The sequence below is a fragment of the Martes martes genome, assembly GCF_963455335.1.
Source record: "Martes martes genome assembly, chromosome: 13".
NCBI classification, from domain to species: Eukaryota; Metazoa; Chordata; class Mammalia; order Carnivora; family Mustelidae; genus Martes; species Martes martes.
Window position 1 is genome coordinate 68,704,570 of NC_137901.1, and position 19,916 is coordinate 68,724,485.

General features: G+C 43.6%; 2 protein-coding genes across 7 annotated transcripts in view; one reads left to right on the plus strand and one right to left on the minus strand.

Moving 5' to 3' along the window:
- Positions 1-5,899, minus strand: part of DEPDC5 (DEP domain containing 5, GATOR1 subcomplex subunit) — a 132,634-nt gene extending 126,735 nt beyond the window's left edge. For all 6 annotated transcript variants that reach the window (XR_013967833.1, XM_080821115.1, XM_080821114.1 and 3 more), the window contains exons 1-4: positions 5,753-5,899; positions 4,959-5,084; positions 1,879-1,966; positions 1,439-1,485 (exon numbers count right to left, since the gene is read on the minus strand). Coding sequence is in view for 5 of the 6 variants with exons in the window: in XM_080821115.1 (XP_080677241.1) it covers positions 1,439-1,485; positions 1,879-1,966; positions 4,959-5,016 (193 nt within the window). In the remaining variant the exon portion in view is untranslated. The remainder of the gene's footprint in view (positions 1-1,438; positions 1,486-1,878; positions 1,967-4,958; positions 5,085-5,752) is intronic.
- Positions 5,900-10,660: 4,761 nt separating this feature from the next.
- PRR14L (proline rich 14 like) overlaps positions 10,661-19,916 on the plus strand; it is a 56,690-nt gene continuing 47,434 nt past the window's right edge. The window contains exons 1-3 of the mRNA XM_080821386.1: positions 10,661-10,853; positions 12,611-12,733; positions 18,969-19,494. Coding sequence (XP_080677512.1) covers positions 19,021-19,494 — 474 coding nt within the window. The 5' untranslated portion in view covers positions 10,661-10,853; positions 12,611-12,733; positions 18,969-19,020. The remainder of the gene's footprint in view (positions 10,854-12,610; positions 12,734-18,968; positions 19,495-19,916) is intronic.

The window sequence follows — 19,916 nt, forward strand, 5'->3', positions numbered from 1 at the left end:
TTGACAGAGAGAAACAAGCGAGAGAGGGAAGAGAAGCAGGGGGAGTTGGTGAGGGAGAAGCAGGCTTCCTGCTAAGCAGGGAGCCAGATGTGGGGCTCGATCCCAGCACCCTGGGATCATGACCTGAGCCAAATGCGGACGCTTAACGACTGAGCCACCCAGGCACCCCATGATTTGGGTTTTATAAAATGCTTCCCCATCATACTGAATTATAAAAGTAGTGGGCATCACCATCCTTTAGAGCAAATCAGAATTTTTTTTTCTTTGAAGTACCATTTAAGAAATTACCTTATTTGCTATCAATTAACATTTTGGTTCCTTGAACAGCTCATTAGAGGTACACTCATTAGAGGAAAAAAGAAAGGATCAGATCCAGAATGAGTAAGTAGAATGGCTGCTTTGGCTCCTCCACTTACTGACGTCAGGCAAGCCAATTCACCTCAGTGAAACTAAGTTCCCTCCCTCAATCAAGAGTTGTGTGGGAAGATAAAAAGAAAGAGACATTACATGGGGCGCCTGGGTGGCTCAGTGGGTTAAAGCCTCTGCCTTCAGCTCGGGTCATGATCCCAGGGTCCTGGGATCGAGCCCCACATCGGGCTCTCTGCTCCGCAGGGAGCCTGCTTCCTCCTCTCTCTCTGCCTGCTTCTCTGCCTGCTTGTGATCTCTGTCTGTCGAATAAATAAATAAAATCTTTAAAAAAAAAAAAAAAAAAAAAAAAAAAAAAAAAAAAAAAAAAAAAAGAAAGAGACATTACAAAAAGCTCCCAGTTTCACTTATGGAGCATAAGGAATAACATGGAGGATATTGGGAGAAGGAGAGAAGTGAGTTGGGGGAAATCAGAAGGGGAGATGAACCATGAGAGATTGTGGACTCTGAGAAACAAACAGAGTTTTGGAGGGGAGGAGGGTGGGGGATTGGGTGAGCCTGATGGTGGGTATTAAGGAGGGCATGTATTGCATGGAGCACTGGATGTGGTGCATAAACAATGAATCTTGGAACACTGAAAAAATAAAATAAAATGTAAATAAATAAATAAGACAAAAAGCTCCCAGTATACTGTCCTCCATTTGTGATAGGTTATCTTCTCTCACCTAGAGTAGGCACTTACCAAACATCTCATGAAAAAATACAATATTTTGGAAAGCATGCTTTGCCAAATTTTTTTTTTTTTTGAGTTAAGAATAAAGCTTTACCTAGTCAGATTAACTTTCCTCCTGACAATAAAGACAGTTTCTTCAGTGCCCTCAGGATGCTGACAAACGAGATTCCTTGGCAGTTTTGAAATCTGACAATTTTTTTAGGGGCACACATTTTGACAAGGAAAGAAGTAGTATGCCCTCATTCCCTGAGATTATGAAGAGACACGTTCCTTAGAGTTTCTGGAACAGTTTCTAAGTGTAAAAATAAAAACCTTAGAGAAGAGAGATGAAATTCTTACCTTTCTGCAAATCTTCTTTAAGTGACTTGACTTGCAAAAGCAGAGGGCTGGGGGAGAAAGCAACAAAGAGATGGGATGTTGTAAGCTGTAATTAACCAGCTTTCTTCACCCCCTACAAAAGGCAAACAGATCCCTCTGGATATATTGTAACCTGACAGCGCAACAAGGGGGAGAAGTTCTCTTAGAAACAAAGAAACTCTGCACTTGCCCTCCAGGAAACAGCTAAATGCTACACAATTTTTCACAGAGTTGTCATCCTGACTTTAAAATCAGAAAGAATAGACTACTTTTTAAAAGATTATTGCTTTATCAAATCCCAGAGGGCAGGAACAGTTTCATGTAAAGGCTAAGAGCTGTCCTGCCTTGTAAGCCCCTTAAGCAAAATATTCGGAAACAGCAGGCTGCCCAGTTAGTCCCCTTGATCCTAATGAGATGTTTACCTGTATTCATCATTGGGGTGAGCAATCTCCACAATGTCTCCAAGCTTGATGTGAGGAAACACTTTAGGGTTCATGACTAGCTCATCATCTGAAAGACAAGTCAGCAATCTCAAGTAGAAAACGGACTAACTTGGGCGACAAGCTGTGGTATACATTCTCATGTTAGGTCCTCGTGACCTCATTGGTTAGTATCACTACCCCATCTCGAAGATGAGGTTCCATTTTATTTTTGTTTTAAGATTTTTTTTAAATTTATTTATTTGACAGATATCACAAGTAGGCAGAGAGGCAGGCAGAGAGAGAGGGGGAAGCAGGCTCCCCGCTGAGCAGAGAGCCCAATGCAGGGCTCGATCCCAGGACCCTGAGATCACGACCCGAGCCGAAGGCAGAGGCTTCAACCCACTGAGCCACCCAGGCACCCCAAGGTTCCATTTTAAATTACAATTCAGGTGAACTAAAGGATTCACAGAGAGACATAAAACTAGTGAGTAGCTGAGTTGGACAGTGTGCGGAGCCTTTGTCCTCAGAGCCCGTGCTCTTTCTATTACCACCCCACTGGGAAAAAGAAGCCCTTACTCTCCAGAACTTAAACCTCTGGGATTAACACTTTACTTCCTTGAATTATCACATACCTGGCCTATACCAGGAACAAAACAGCCTGATCCCACAAATGCAGCACAATCCCTGATATTTATATAGTGTTCAAAGAATTTCCAAAAATACTGTCTTTAATGTGATCCTCACAATAAATCTTTGGATCTAACAGAAGTGAAGAAATGACCTAGGGGATAACGTGACCTGCCTAAAGGTAAACAGCTAATAACAGCACAGCCAAGACTGATTACTAGCCCAGGATTCATTCTCTCTCTCTCTCTCTCTCTCTCTTTTTTTTTTTTAAGATTTTATTTATTTGACAGAGAGAGACACAGCAAGAGAGGGAACCCAAGCAGGGAGAGTGGGAGAGGAAGAAGCAGACCTCTCGCTGAGCAGGAAGCCTGATGCAGGGCCCCATCCCCTGAGCCTAAGGCAGACACTTAACAACTGAGCCACCCAGGCACCCTTAGCCCAGGATTCCTTCTGCCTAAAGCCCACCACCTCCCATATGTCATAAAACAAAACAAGACAAAATCCCACAAGCCAAGTAAAATACCCTACACTTTGGAAAGCAGCACTTAATCAGGGAAAAATTTTGGATACTAGTTCACATTAGGGTCCAATGAAACTCTTAAAATATAGGGAGGACATATGTTTCACATGTTTATCTACCCCCACCTTCACACTCACTGGGAGTGGAAAGAATTCTTTCATATATAACAAACTCAATCATAAAGAGGGAGTGATTTTGTTGTTGTTGTTAAGGAAAAGCTACAGCCTTTAATTATGCTAAAACCATGACAAATACGTATATCTAAATTTCAAATATAATCAGACTCCACAAAAATTCAGCCTAGGAAAGCAAAGCGTTGGATTAATACCAAATTTTATTTGGTGCATTGCTTCCATTGATAGTTTTATGCCAAATCCACCAAATCCGTGATGCCTTCCCCTAACTTCCATATTCTGAATTAAACTCCCTGAGCACTAATTCCACTGTTTCATTTTACCATTTCCTTTTTGCATATCTGTCTCATCAAGCTAAAAGCTCCTTAGGGACAAAAGACCTTGTCATATTCATAACCTTTACGTTTAGCACAGATATGCACCTAATTTCATTTGATGTGTTTTTATTTATAGTCCTGCAGGAGACAGGGTATAACATCTCTTATACACGTGAAAAAGTAGACACATATACATTATATATACACTGTATATACTACATCTTCTTATTCTTTGTCAAAAGTTGTTTCTGTTTTCTACTCAATTCTACCCACAAGTGCTCAGGCAGCATCAACCGAATACAAAATCTAGTATTAACAACAGACTCTGCACTTTAGCAAAAATTGTGTTTTAAATATAGCAATGCCTGCTATATCCTTGCCCTGGTAATTATAATGGTTACATTTACTGAGTGGCACTGAGTCTGATCCTCTACTAAATACCTTCCATATATCATCTTACTCAATCCTCACATACTTTATGATATCCAAACTAGTGTTTTCCTTTTTGGGGAGTCCTTGCCCTTAGGAGGCTTACACATAGACAAGAGCAAATGCATAGTAAAATACATTTTTAAAAAGACTCATTGTGTTGTTAATTCCAATTTCTGAAGCAAATAAGATTGTTAGGACAAAAAGGAAAATTATTTCTTTACGTAAAGAAAAAAAATCATATTACTAATCGCCATCCTATTCTGCAGATTAATAGACACAATGTGCTAAGAAAAACAGAGAAACTGTTCTAATGTGCTTGAAGTTGTAGATAAGGTAAACTAGGGGCTTGCCTGAGGTCACAGGGAATGTTAGAGGAAGAGCTGAAAAATCTGGTTTAGTACAGAACAATATGCTTTGTCCTGCCCCTCCTCACTATGCCTCTCAGCCAGGCAAAGTTTCATGCTTTGATCAGACCTGTCTAATGTGTGTCTACTACTGCTCTCATATAATGTAAGTTTCTTTTATCTGCCAAACCAGTGCATACTAGAATTTTATAAGATATATGCAATAAATACGTAACATAAAATACAAATAGGGGTGCCTGGGTGGCTCAGTCGACTCAGCATCTGCCTTTGGCTCAGGTCATGATCTCAGGGTCCTGGGATCAAGCCCCACATCGGCTCCCTGATCGACAGGAAGCCTGCTTCTCCCCCTCCAGCTCCCTCTGCTTGTTCTCTCTCTTCCTGTCAAATAAATAATTAATCTTTTAAAATTTAAATAAATAAATAATAAAATACAAATAAATGAAGGGTAGTAGACTGGCAACATTCACCATGTTCCTTAAAAGTCAGAATACAAATGCTTTTAGCAGGGGCCTGTGCTCTCTGGTGCTACTGCCCTCCCTGCAACTATTTCATACTTGCTGTTTCACTCAGTTAAGTTGCCTCTAGCCTCTATGGTCATGTGAGTCAGTGTGTCATTTTCAAGGCACTGGACACACCAAGAACCTCAGCCAACTTACACAACCCCCAAAGACCAATCAATACTGACCACTGCCCCCAAAGCCCTTCTTGTGGATGACAAGTTTGTAGACCTTTGTTGTTCTCATCTTGTACTGTTGTTATTCCTTCAGCTGTTCCAAGCTTGGGGGAGAGAAGTCATCTTGCCTCTCTGCCACTGAAACACAAAAAGGCTAGAATGTCAGACTTTTCTTTGCAACTGCTCTTTGATTTTAGGCCATTGAATACACTGGTATTGTTCAGAGAAGAGGTAGCACCAACCCTTGGATGAAATCACTCCTCCAATTACAAGGAGGGTTAGAGGGCAAAACAGAGAATCTGGAAACTAAAGGAAATTTGGCCCAGGGTCTATTCCAACCTCCAAGAAGATATTCTATCACCCCCTAAATGGAAAACTTGTAGTCAATTGGGCACTCACTACCTTGTCTCTATCTAAAGCAAAAACACCCAAATACTAAAGAGATCTTGAAACAGGTTAGCGCACTCATTTTGTGGATGAAGAAAGGGTGGGCCAGAGCAAGGGACTTGCCCAAGGTCACTGAGATACTCCCGCCATTCACGTTTCGCAGGTCAGTGTCCTGGGCAAGGAGAGGATAAACAGGAGGAAGGCAGGGCTTCGTTCCCTGAATGTCCATTTGTACAAACTCTCTGCGACTCCTCCTCCCCACTCTCATTTCACAGCTGCGGCCACTAAAGCTCAGAGAGGCTCGGAGACTTGTCTAAGATCACACAGCAGCATGGGGAGTGGGGTCAGGACTCGAACCTGGGCCACCACCCCCTCCCTCATACGCCACAAACCCGGGCCCGGCGAGCAGCCCCACTCACCCGCAGCTCCGGAGCCCCTTCCCTCTTCAAGCCAGGACTCCGAGGGCCGGACCCTCCCACGGTCCCCCGCGCCTCCTCTGGACGCCCCGCCTACGCCCCCACAGCCCTTGTGGCTTCCGTGCCCAAGCTCAAGGTTCCTGTCGGCCCGCCCCGGCCACAGTGTGCTCACCTGAGAACCCGCGCAGCTCTGGTGGCTCCGCCCCGGAGCCCCGCCCCCTTCCCGCCCACACGCCCCGGGCCGCTCTGGCCCGGCCTCCGCCTCATCTCGGTGTCCGCGCCACTTCCCCATCCGGGGCTCCCGCCGGGGGCGGGGCGTTGCGTGTGGCTTCTAGCTCTGGCTGCTTGCTGTGTTTTCCGCTCGCAGGCCCGGCGGTAGCCGGCCATGGAAAGGAAGTTGTTTTCCTTCCAGACAGTCTCACATAGATCCATGCCCAAGAGCTTCGTTTCCGATTTAGTGACCCCCCCGCTCAACAGAGCAAACTCAGACGAGTCTCCTCGGATCTGTAAACGGTGTTGCGGACCCTCGCTTAGCCTCACGGGGCTACTGAGAAGCGCAAAATAGTTTCTGGGAGAAATTTTGTAAAATGCAAAGGGCTCAGGTCTTGCGATAGAGCGACGGATTCTGCTGAAAAGCATTCACTTTGGGGTGTACTTTTCAAATCCCTTGAAACCCCAAATGAATTGCGTGCCTCCCTGGTTAATAGCTACCCTCTCACAGACATCCTTATGAAATGGTCACTTCCCTATTAAGTGGCAGGTACATTGTATTTCACATATAGGTAAACAGGCAGGGGACACGAAACTCCTCAGAAGGAAGCAAGGATGGATCCTGACCCAGTCGAGTCCAGCTTGGCTCTGAAGGCGAGCTTCTAACGAGCATCCTCCTCACATACCGAGGAGCTCAGCCTAAGACCCTTTCAGGACATCTTTCTGTTCTCCAGAAGAAAATTAGAGCTGTGTGGGCTGTTCCAGAAACTCGCCAAGGACTTCTGACAAGTTGCCAGTTCCATTTAACTGACAACGGTTTGGGAAATTTTCTGAATGTTTAAAGATAAAAACGTCGCGTGGCACAAAGGAGACCTGAGTGGGAGAAGGCGCGGGGGGGGGGGGGGTGTGAAGAGAGGAGTTTCTTTTCAGTATCTATACTTTTGCTTTAGGATTCAGAAGTTAAAACTATAAAATAATTGTGATTTTTTATATAAGTAAAAACATGTAATCAACTGCAACAGTTGCAAAAACTTCAGGGATAAAATGTTAACTATAAAAGACTTTAATGTTGCTAATTCAGCGGACGCATTCAGATCCCCCTGACTGTTTTGTTAGTAGCAGTGGCTGGTGGGAAGTCTTTCATTCCAGAGGGACTAATGGGATTCTCTCTCACTGGCCCTCGTTGAAATTTGATTCCATCTCCTGAGAGATGTCTATAATTGGTGTCATATCTTAGAACTGCAAATATTTCACTTTTTAATTTGGCAAAAACTTGTAAAACAAACAAACAAACAAAATCTTAACGGGGGTGCCTGGGTGGCTCAGTTAGTTAAGTACCTGCCTTCCATCCAGATCATGATCCCAGAGTACGGGGATCCAGACTCTGCTCTGCTCAGTGAGGAGTCTGCTTCTCCCTCTCCCTCTGCCTGCCGCTCTGCCTACTCGTTCTCTCTTGCTGTGTCAAATAAATAAATAAAATCTTTTTAAAAAGAAAAAAAAAACTAAATAGGTTTTGAGCTTTTAAAAAATTGACAAACCTGATCAAGGTTAGGAATGGCTGGAGCAGTTAGTTCCTGGACTAGGAATCTAGTCTAGGGGATTCTTGATTCTCAGATCACTGTGCTACAACCACCTGCACAATAGCCTGTTTTGGGCAGTGTGGCTTTATACCAAATTCTCTTTTCTCAATTTTCTTCCTTGCAAGATGGAGTTAAGAAGTACCTGTATTTCCTTGTTTGCAAGGTATTTGAGGACCAAATGCAATGATCAGCATGTTATATTAAGTCTTTCAAATTAAAATAATTTAAAGTGCTATATATAAATGCAAAGTATTATTGGCAAGCATGGAATTGATTAGGAAACTGGCTTTCCTCAACTTTCAGGGGATTAAATGATATATATGCTCCTTCCTTTGGACTTCTTTGTGCCTAATAGAGAGCTAGGAGCAGAGTTGGGTAAGGCTAGTGAGACACTTATCTTAGGGCACAAAATGTTAAGGAGATGTCAAAAAATATCAGGGAACAAGCTAAATAATATTTAATATAATTTTTTAAAATAAAAATTAATACAAAAACCCACTGTTAACAAAATATCACATTTTTAAAAAGATTTTATTTATTTATTTGACAGAGAGAGAAAACACAAGTAGACAGAGTGGCAGGTAGAGAGAGAGGAAGAAGTAGGCTCTCCACTGAGCAAGGAGCCCGATGCAGGGCTCAATCCTAGGACCCTGGGATCATGACCTGAGCTGAAGGCAGCCACTGAACTGATGGAGCCACCCAGGCACCCCAAAATATCACATTTTTTAAATGATTTATTTATTTATTTCAGAGAGAGAGAGAGAGCACGAGTGAGGAAGAGGGGCAGAGAGAGAAGCTGGCCCCTGGCTGAGCAGGGAGCCCAATGTGGGGCTAGATCCCAGAACCTTGGGTTCATAACCTGAGCCAGAGACAGATGCTTAACCAACTGAGCCACCCAGGTGCCTCCAAAATATCACATTTTAAAGGGTGTGTGTGTGTGTGTGTGTGTGTGTGTTTATTTGACAGAGAGAGAGAGAGAGAGGACAAGCAGGGAGAGCAGCAGAGGGAGAGAGAGAAACAGGCCCTCTGCTGAGCAGAGAGCCTGATGTATGGCTTGATCCCAGGACCCTGGGACCATGACCCAAGCTGAAGGCAGACACTTAACCGACTGAGCCACCCAGGAGCCCCCAAAATATCACATTTTAAAATAAAGACAAGGTCAGGGCACCTGGATGGCTCAGTCAGTTGGGCATCCAACTCTAGACTTTGGCTCAGGTCATGATCTCAGGGTTGTGGGATTGAGCCTTGTGTCAGGCTCCACACTCAGCAGGGAGTCTGCTTGAGGATTCTCTGTCCCTCTCCCTTTGCCCCTCTTCCCCTTAAATAAATAAATAACTCACTCTTTTAAAATAAAATAAAGACAGGATCAATAGTGATGCTGGGCAGTCATGCTAGATCCTGAGGCAAAAAGACAAACCAGTAATACTGGATTTCTCAGATTCCCCTTCTATAGGCAAGTAGTTGCCTGAGAAAGTACTGGACAATGTGGATACTGTATAAAGGCAGCCATGTTTTAAAGTGAATTTTTAGTTAAATCACCACAATACCGGGACGCCTGGGTGGCTCAGTGGTTAAGCCTCTGCCTTCGGCTCAGGTCATGATCTCAAGGTCCTGGGATCAAGCCCCGAATCCGGCTCTCTGCTCAGCGGGGAGCCTGCTTCCCCCCTCTCTTTCTGCCCACCTCTCTGCTTACTTGTGATCTCTCTCTCTGTCAAATAAATAAATAAAATCTTTTAAAAAAATCATCACAATACCTTTTGTAGTAGCCTATGTATGAATTGTACATATATACAGATGATCTTTGCACTCACAGGCTGTAAAATAACAGAGCTGACATTTGGGTTTATCTATCTCCAGAGCTGACCAAAAATGGGAAAACCACTATCTTGGCCAAAATGGTCCACATGTTGACTGGCTCAAAGATATCCTGATCAGAAAAAAGACAATTAAAATCTCCCATACCTCCAAATCTCTAGTTCTATAGGCAGCCAGGTTATTAAGTTCCAAAAAGCAACAGATTTCTGTGTTTAATATAAGGCTGTGTGATTTGGATCAAGTTGACTCCATTCTCTGAACTTCCTGAATCCTCCCTACTTTTTCTTAAGATTTGTTTATTTATTTATCTTTAACCTTTTTTTTTTTAAGATTTTATTTATTTATTTGTCAGAGAGAGCACCAGAAGGGGAAGCAGTAGACAGAACAGGCAGAGGGAGAAGCAGGCCCCCCACTTAGCAGAGAGCCCAGAGCAGGACTGGAGCCCAGGACTTTGGGATCACAACCTCAGCCAAAGGCAGACACTTAACCGACTGAGCCACCCAGGTGTCCCAGGATTTGTTTATTTATCTGAGAGAGAGTGTGTGCAAGCAGGAGGAATGGGCAGAGGGAGAGGGAGAGAATCTTAAGCAGATTCCCCACCAAGCACAGAGCCCCATATGGAGCTCAACACCAGCTTGATCTCATGACCCTGAGATCATGACCTGAGCCAAAATCAAGAGTTGGACACTTTATCAACTGAGCCACCCAGGCACCCCTTTGATTCCCTTTTGAATAAACCATCTTTCTTCCTTCAAATATCTGTTGAATATTTACTTGTGCCTGATACCATGCTAGGCGCTGACCATAGAATGATGAACAAGCATGGGAAGGGACAGATGATGAATGAATCAATAAACAGTTGCAACCAGTTCTTTAATTTCAACCAGTCTTTAAGCCTTGAAGAAATTAAAACAAGATGCCCTGCAGGACTGGAGGCAGAGGTGCCCTTTAGATTTAGTGTTCAATGTGATTAGAAGGAGCAGGGGACTGACATGACCTAACACACTGATTCGAGTTATAAAAAGATCTCATGGGCTGCCAGTGAGAGTCCCCTAGAATTGCAGCCATTCGGGCCAGGAAAACAGTGGACTAGGCCGGGGTAGCAGCAGGGGAGACAATAGGCCCTAGGGTTCAATAGGAGCTGAGGCAAAAGGTGCCTTCCCCTTTAAGAATCCTGGCCGCAGGGGCGGGGCAGAAGGCTGCTGGGGCCGGCCCAGGGCCGAGACTGGACGCGGGAAGAGCCGCCCCTAGGATTGCGCGCGCGCCATGCGGGGGCGGGACTTGGGTGAGCCCGCATGGCTGGCTCGGGTCCCGGATGAGGAAGTGCGGGGTGGGGGAGGTAAGGAGGAAGAAAACCATAGAGACGAGGAGGCGGTGGCGGCTGGAGCGCCCCCGGGCTCTCTCGGCTCGGTAGGCTCAGGTAGCTTTGGCGGCGGCGCGGCTGCGGCTGCAAAGGCCGGCCTGGCGGGTCGAGCGCGGGCCTTGGAGCAGGCCTCAGGGTAAGAGGCCGGGGGCGGGAAGGCTTCGGGCGCAGCCGCCCCGCCCCACTCCATCCCGAGGGGACCCTCCACCGGGCGTTGCAGGCTGAGGGGGAGCCCGGGCTCCCCTCCCTCTTGGGGTGTCGACGGGAACGGAGGCTGCTCTGCGGGCGGCGGAACGACCCGGGGAGAGGGAGGAGACCAGGCCCCGGGTCGCGAGGGGGAAACGGCTTCTCCGAGTCATGGCTCCAACGGGGGAGAGATATTCCTCTTCAACCTCGATACGGCGGGGGACCCCCAACTTCTCGAGGAGGGCGACGCCCCTTGTTGTGGGCGTACGCTCTTCCCCAGCTCCTGTGCGTTTGTCAGCCATGCGACACCCGCTCCCGGGGTGCGAGAGGGCGATTCTAAACTTACTTCAACAGGAGCGGTAGTAGATAACCCCTCAACAAGACCTTTCCCCCGATTTGGTCAGCGCTCTCGATGAAGAGCGAGATTCAACTTGCCTAAAAGTGTTGGGGAGGGGGGTGTCTTCCTTCCCTGTAAAAGAGAGACTTACCTTCTTTCTTTTATTTTTCACATTTATCCCTAGATATAGAGAGGAAGACCCTGAATTTACTTTGTGGTATTAGAAGTCAGTCTCTTCCCCCCTCCCCCAAGCACGTCCCCAGAGGGAGTCTCGCTTCTCTTCCCGCAAGTCTCTTGGTGTGCAATGAGCTCCTTTCCCTTGCACAGTTAAGAGCATGGCGTCTGGAATGTGGTAGTTTCAAATCTGTCTCCCATTTTCCATCTTCGTGACCTTGGTTAGTTGTTTAACCTTTCTGAGTCTCAATTAGCCCATCTCTAATTTGGGTCCTCTCTGTAGAAAGCATTGTCTTCAGGGCTAAGGGAGAATTTGTGTAAGTGCTTAGGACATAGTAAGCTTTTGGTAGACTGTTGCTGTCATTGTTACTAAATTTGCTGCTACTGCTATTGTTGTTTTTAAAGAAAGAAAACTAGTATCTTCCATAGAGACCCAGATTTTTCCATGCATGCCGCCTCCCATCCCCACCCCCACATCACAGGTGTTCAGTCCATCCTTTCTCACTGGAAAGGAGACTTTTCCCCATCCTGGGGTGGAGAAAGAGGCATTTCTACTTCCTTTAGATTCTTCCATGCTCCCCAGATTAACAAAGAGGGCCTCAGAATAATCAAGAGAAAAGACTTTGTTTTTGGAAACAGGTCTGTACTCCAAGAGGGAGGGAGGACTGATACTAAAAGCCAGCTTTCCCTTTGTCCACAGAAGCTATCACTTCCTGACTGGTTAGAGATGTCCTCACCCACTCCCCCTACCTGCTGTAGTGATTAAAAAGCTTCCTGCTATCTACACACCTCCCCCTCCTCAAAGAGGGAGTTCCAACTTCTTTTCTCTTTCTCTCCCAAGGAAAATAAGACTCTACCTTTGAGAGGAGGAGTCTTTCCTGCAGTGTATTTAGAGTGGCACAGATGGTTTCCTTCTCCTCATCCTTTGAAAAAGAAACGAAAATATTTTATGCAGAAAGCCTTTGTCAGAAATCAGGAACATTTTCGCTGTTTCACTCCCCATGTGGAGACAGAGGGATCCTTTTTCTGCATGCTAATAAAGGAAGGAAAAGGGAAACAGTGCTTGATGCTTTTGAGATTTCCTGCACACTCCCATGTTGAAGAGCTGGGCCCTGTTTAGTATACAGACTTCCCTACCTTACTTTCTGTTTGTCTAGAGATCTTGTTAAAAGATTCTTCTTTCTCTGTCCCTCAAGAAGAGGCCCCTTCTACGAATGCCCTCATGGAGGCATTGGCTACAGTGTCCGAATCTTGGAAAAGAAAGCCCCTTTCTCAAGGTGAAAGGAGTGTTGTGAACTTCTGAGGGCCTGATCGATATTGTGAGTATTGTCCCTTGACATAAGTGTGGCAGCACCCAGTGTTAACTGTTCTCGTTTTGAGCAGCCCTTTTGCGTTGGAATTAAAGGGAGGGGAGACCTTCAGACTGGGGATTATTGGGCACATGGTTTTCTGTTCCGCTTTTTTCTTTGTTTGATTCTTTTTTCTATGTTTTACTTACTGCTATAAACTTTGTACTCCCAGAACTTTTGTTTTAGGGAGTGTTTGAACTACTAAACTGAACGGGCCACTTTGTCAGATTTTTATATTATAAAATGTATTCTAATGAGATTGAGAGCTGCAGTGTTAATCTTTCACTGGTAGTTTATTTTCTTTTTTTCATGTTTTTGTTATTCGGTAGAATAGGAATTAACGTTGCCACTAAGAAAAAGCTTTCTGTGTGTAAACCCTGAGTGCCGCAGTGGGGCTTAGTTGGAATTCTATCACCATTATTGATATCTATAGATGTACTTTGAGAAACAAAGAGAAATAGAAAAGTTATCATTTAGAGTCACGGAATTCTTAGAGGTGGCAGGACCCTTTGAGGTTACTTTGTTTAACTTGTTCATTTTACATGTGAAAAACAAAGAAGAAAAGTGACACATTCAAGACCATACAGGCAGCAGGATAGGGACCCTGATCTCCCAGTTTGGAAACCAGCAACTAGACTGCTTCCCAGCATTGCTGTTGCAGTTGACATGGAAGGTTTTGAGATGATTGTTCTCAATTCAAAAGAATTTTTTCCTTTATTGGGATAACTTCACTGCGTACTCCCTATAAATATGGGTCTTTTTTCAGGGCTAAGTCCATTCCCTAAGCAGTCTAATTCTCATTTGTGTCATGGTAAAGATGACAAGCCAGTAGCAGCTGGTAAGAGTTTGTGAATCTATTATTTATTTTTTGCTTATACCTCAAACTAGATAATTACCCAGTGTGCTAACCCAGTAGGTTGGTTATAAGTCATTAGTAAGGGGGCGCCTGGGTGGCTCAGTGGTTTAAACCTCTGCCTTCGGCTCGGGTCATGATCCCGGCGTCCTGGGATCGAGCCCCACATTGGGCTCTAGGTTCAGCGGGGAGCCTGCTTCCTCCTCTCTCTCTGCCTGCCTCTCTGCCTACTTGTGATCTGTCTGTCAAATAAATAAATAAATAATCTTTAAAAAAAAAAAAAGTCATTAGTAAGGATTAAGCCATAAATCCCTGCCTTCATTTTATGAGCATGTGTAACTCACTGTTTTCTCTTCAAGTTTACTTAATGCTTTAATGTAAAAACTTTTGTGGTTGAGACAGAGAGCTGACATTTGGAAAGATACTGATTAAAAATAAAGGGATAATACACTTACCAGTTATTCTTTTTTTAAAATATTTTTTTGGGGGGTGCCTGGGTGGCTCAGTGGATTAAAGCCTCTGCCTTCGGCTCAGGTCATGATCCGAGGGTCCTGGCATCATGTGGAGAGCCTGCTTCCCTCCCTCTCTCTCTGCTCACCTCTCTGCCTGTTTGTGATCTCTGTCTATCAAATAAATAAATAAAATTTTTAAAAATGTTTAAAAAAATAATAGAATATATTTTTTAAATTTATTTATTTGAGAGGGAGAAAGACACAGCAGGGGGAGTTGGAGAGGGAGAAGCAGGCTTCCCACAGAGCAGAGAGCCCAATGCGGGACTCGATCCCAAGACCCTGGGATCATGACCTGAGCCGACGGCAGATGCTTAACAACTGAGCCACCCAGGCGTCCCACTTACCAGTTATTCTTTATTCCTGTTTGGATCTTGGGAAACAATGTTTAAAATGTTTTAACAGAAGTAATACATACTTACTGTTAAAAGAAAAAAGTACAATATATAAATTGTTGGTGATCTTCTTACCTAGGGTAATACTGTTAATATTTGGATTATATTCTTTCAGACAGTTTTCTTATGTGTATATTTTACCAAAATAAAAGAGTTTTGATGTTTAGTTTGATCAACTATCCCAGGCAGCCTCCTTTGTAGAGTTGTTTCTCTACACCATCATTTTTAATTGTTCCGGTGTGTTTAGAAATTTAGTTTTAAAGAATTTTAATGTCTTCTTAAAATTTTGTTCTGTTCCTGCAGTCTGTGGCATTACCAGTATTTGATGGTGCAAGGTAGTGAGCTGAGAATAATTTTAATCTGCTACTCTAGGCTTACATCTAAATAATACTTCAACTCTGAGGGTTCCAGCTGAGACACTCCCCTGTCCTGGGTGACTCAACTGCAGATACTGCTCAGAAACTCGAGGACCCAGGATGGGGCAAGGAGAAAAGGAGAGAAGTCTGTTTTGCTTCAACAGCCAATGTGCTTAGGTGATTTACAGATTGAAAATTCTTAGAACTGTACCTTTTCCAAACAGAAGATTCAAGAGGTGGTAGCTTTGTGGTGTTTGGCTTTTGTAAATTGGAGGTTATTTGGGAGGGACCAACGCTTTAAAGTTCTGTTTTGGCCAATGCCAGTTTATAGCATAGATGCATGTACAAAAAACATAACAGCTCTGTTTTCCTTGATGAATATTTTGAACCATTCTTTTTTTTTTTTTTAAGATTTTATTTATTTATTTGACAGACAGAGATCACAAGTAGGCAGAGAGGCAGGCAGAGAGAGAGAGGAGGAAGCAGGCTCCTTGCCGAGCAGAGAGCCTGATGTGGGGCTCGATCCCAGGACCCTGGGATCATGACCTGAGCCGAAGGCAGAGGCTTTAACCCGCTGAGCCACCCAGGCGCCCTATTTTGAACCATTCTATGTGATTATCAATATTGCCTCTTCATGATACAGATCTGTTAGTAAATGTGTATTTGTGTATGGTCCTGTATTTGAAACAAATCTTGAATTAGGACCATGGGGATGGAAAGGAGTGGGATTTGTTAGAGACACCATGGGAGTTGAGTTTGTGGCCTACAAGTGCTAATGGAACAACAGGCAGAAGGTCAGATATAGTTGTGTCTGGGGTTCAAGTCTGAGCTCTAGAATAGTGGGGGTATTGTTACTCAGAGAGGCAATGGGTTAAAAAATAAGTATGTAAGTTTACTGAGAACATCTTACTTACCTTCATTTCTGGTTGTTGTTTGTATGTAGTGAGACCCAATTATTTATTGGGTTGAGTGGGTTCTATCTTCAAATGTTAAGTTTGGGAGAGATATCATCCTTGTAAGTGAAACATAGGTCAGGAATTTGAGAAAACATGGGAGCTGGGGATAGGTGTTTTTGTTTTTGTTTTAAATCAGCTTTCAGATACAATTTGCATATCATACAATTCAGCAACTTAAACTGTACAATTTAGTGGTTTTTAGCATAGTCACAGAGTTGTGTCACCATCACCACAATCAATTTTAGAACATTTTAATGCCCCCCCAAAAAACTATTAGCAGTCACTCCCAGTTTTTTGAGCCCTCACTAAGGAACCGTTAATTCACTTTCCAACTCCACAGATTTGCTGATTCTGGATATTTTATATATATGAGATCTTATATGATTCTTTTTGACTGGTGTATTTTATTTACTATAATGTCTTCAAGGTTCATCCATATTGTATCACAAATCAGTATTTACTTCCTTCTCACAGCCAAGTGATATTCCATTGTATGGGTGTACCACATTGCTTATCCATTAATCAGTTGATGGACATATAAGCTGTTTCCACTTTCTGGCTATTGTAAATAGTGCTGCTGTGAACATTTGTATACTAGTTTTTGTGCATGCGTACCTAGGAGGGGAACTTTTGGCTCATATGGTTACCTGTTCTTAAGGGAAAAGTTTTGAGTCATCCACATAGCAGAAAGGCTGCAAAAAAGGTGAGGGCATCAAAAAAGTGAAGCCTGGAATGAGAGGCATATCAAGGATTAAACTTTTGGGAACACTCACACCTTAGTGGCGGTAAGGAAGAGGAGCTCTTGAGCACATGGGGGCAAGAGACCCAGGGAGCTGATCTCCAACAACAAATCTGCTCTTCTACAGTATCCTTTCCTGCACTTACTCTTCTGGTCTGTGTATGGTGTGATAACCAAAAACTGGATTGTATCTGTTGTTGGGAAAGGGAAACTGAGCCAAATGAAAATTGAGCACCTCCTCCCTTTTTTGGCATCCAATAACAATTCTACTTTAGCCGTTAACCCACCCCCCCTCTCTCAGCGGCCTAAAATCTAAAGTGCCTCTAAAAATATCCAGGAGCTAGAGGAGAAAGGGGAAGATTGTAGCTCCAAAAAGAATATGTTTCTGTCAGCACCATTTATTAAAGTGTCTCATTTGATTCTCACCATACTCCTGGACACAACAGTTTATCTCTCCTTGCTGGTTTTTTTTGATTCATTTTTTTCATCAGCCCTCTTGTGTTCTCTGAACTTAATTAATGGATCAGCAGTCTGATTTCCTATAATTTCTAGTATTTAAATTAGTAGTGTCATGTTACATACTTTTACTTTTGGGGAGAAGTCCTTCAAAACATCAAGGACACCCAGTGGATGAAAGCACAGGAACGTGAGTAAGTAAATTTATCCACCACAGGTTGGAAAACCAGAAAGGCAGAATGGTCCAAAATGAAAGGACCTGTCTTTGGTCCCAACTCACCCCCCAGCTTCAGTCTTGATAGCTCAGGTCAATGGATGGGATCTTCTGTGGAAGGAGGAAAGATTGTAAATCCAGGAATATTCAGGGAGTAGGTGCTTCTTGACCAGGAGGCAGAGCAAAGTGTCTTTTATATAAGTGACATGTGTGGGCTCCCCCAGAAAATCAGGGCAGGAATAGAGACAGTGTCCAAGGAAATTGAGTTGTAAAGATTTACATGGTGTATTGGAGAGTCCCTCCTGCTCAGAGATCTGAATGTGGTCAATTGAGAGAGAGAAGGTGAGACAACTTAGTAGTCAAAACAGTTTGGTAGCCAGCAGTGGATTTTGCTTGTATGTAATATGTTTATTTTGGGAAGAGATGGATGTTAGAAAGTGGTAGGAGTAGAAATCTGCTGGCTTTCTGAAATATCCTTTCCTCTGTGCATTTTGGCCAAAGGGATTTGCCATCAATAGCCTCAGGTAAGTCCTTGTTATGAACTCAGTTGCCAGAAATTTCTCACGTTTTCTCTTCCTTTGTTTAGATTAGGGAAAGCATCAAAAATGAAAGCATGTAGTATCTTACTTGGTTAGCCAGTTTCCACCTTGGTCAGGTCAAAGTGAATTTTGTTGTGGAAATTGCCCACATTTGATATACTAAAATGGAAAAGTTACCAATCAGGAAACCTTAGGTCCAAGTGTACCATTCCCTAGCTCTGTGTGTGTGTGTGTGTGTGTGTGTGTGTGTGTGTGTGTAACTTTAGTAATGTAGTTTTATGAATTACACAAATATACATATTTAGCAAATAACTCTTGTTTCCACTCTCCAGTGCAAAAGGTGAAACATTCCCAACACTGTGGAAGCCTCTTGTATTCCCCCAATCTCTCCTCAGATAACCCTGTAATATTTTAGGCAGGTCACTTTTACCTCTTCAATGTGATGTTAGGATCTATAATGGGATGGTGATAGCTGCTCTACTTTGCTCACAGGGTTGTGAGAATCGAATTAGTTGTGTCTGTGAAGGCACTTGGAAAATTTCAAGATGCTGAATGGAAGTCAGAGAGGACTCTGCTAAAGTTCTGGTTTAGTATTGTCTTGTGCCAGTGTGGGTATACCCAGCTCAAGTGTTTGGTAAGCAATAAAGGAATGGAATTCTGTTGTCTATAAACTTTCCTTTACAGAGAATTATTCTTGAGGAAAAGTCAGTATATTAAATTCCTCAGAATTTCTCGGTGTATGTTCATTCAGCAAGTATTTCCTGAGTACTTTCTATGTGCCAAGCACTTCTCCCAGGCAGTGGGGATCCTGCAATGAACATAACAGGCAAGGTTCATGCCCTGAAAACAGGTAGAAAATTATCTTTATCTTCTAACTTACATCATTTCTATCCTTGGATGCTTAGAACATGTTTTATTCTCATCCACATTGCTGGCCCTCCCTCACCCACAATTGAGAATTGTTCATAAGGCTGTATTTCAATTGAGATTAGACAGATGTCTATCAAAGGTGTAAGCTATTTATTTTTCCACTAATTCACAGTCTTTAAGGAAGATGTTTTGGTGCCAGATGTTGCCAGCATTTTAGGTGGATTTTTTTTGTCCTTATTTTAGCCAGTTTTAGCTGAAACAGCTTTCTTCTACCCTGCAAGCTTTTAAACTTTTATCCCTTCCTTTGATTTGTGTCAGGGTGAACCGTTTGATGTAAAAGACTTGACTCCATAATCTTCCATCTGCCCTAATGCTGTCATCCGGAGTAGAGACTCAGCCAGTTCCACTTGATTCCTCCATGTCTGCCGTGGTACAGGAATTATACTCTGAACTCCCTGTGAGTGTCTCCAAAGAGCTTCATGCTGACCCTGAGCCAAGTGTGATTCCAGATGTAAAACCTGGAGCCTCAAGCTCTCTTATAAGTCAGAGTAGGGCAGTGCCCTTGGAGCTGCAGAGGACTCATGCGGAAAGTTGTTGTGAAGAAACTTCTGGCACCTTGGATCATGGGGGTGAACCTGGGCGGTGTGGGCTGGTGGACTCCACAGCAGGAGGTTCTGTGGCTTCTGGGATCTTGGATAGGGAAGAGAAAACCAAGAGCATGGAGCTAAAGGTCTTCAGAGATCAAGGGGACCAGGCGGAAATTTTAAGAGACCCCTGTGAGGGAGCAAAGGAAGACCCACATCAACATTCCACAGCTGCTGAAGAAAAGATCAGCTTAAGTCAGGTAAGACATGAGATCTCAATTCAGATGAGTGTGAATGACAGCTTTCCAGAGTAACACTTCACATGGTAAAGTACAGATGCTGACAGATAGCTTATGATTTGCTCTTGAAATATTTCCAAAGAGTTGAGTTTGATGTTAACTTTCTTTTAATGTTTTTTAAAAAACATTTGTGTCACATCAGACACTTGAAGAGAGAAAGTGCTTATCTAATGAAAAAGTGTCACTTCTCTGAAGCAGCTACCGTATGTGGAATGTTGAGTCTTACGGAAGTCGTGATACTTCTGCATCTGGTTTTTAGAAATGATGGGTACTCATTCCTTAAGTTTTGGTAGCATCACAAATAGGATGGGGGGACATGTCACAGAAATCTCTCTGAGAAACTCTGTTGACCCACGTCGGGCTTCATAGGATGGATACCCTAG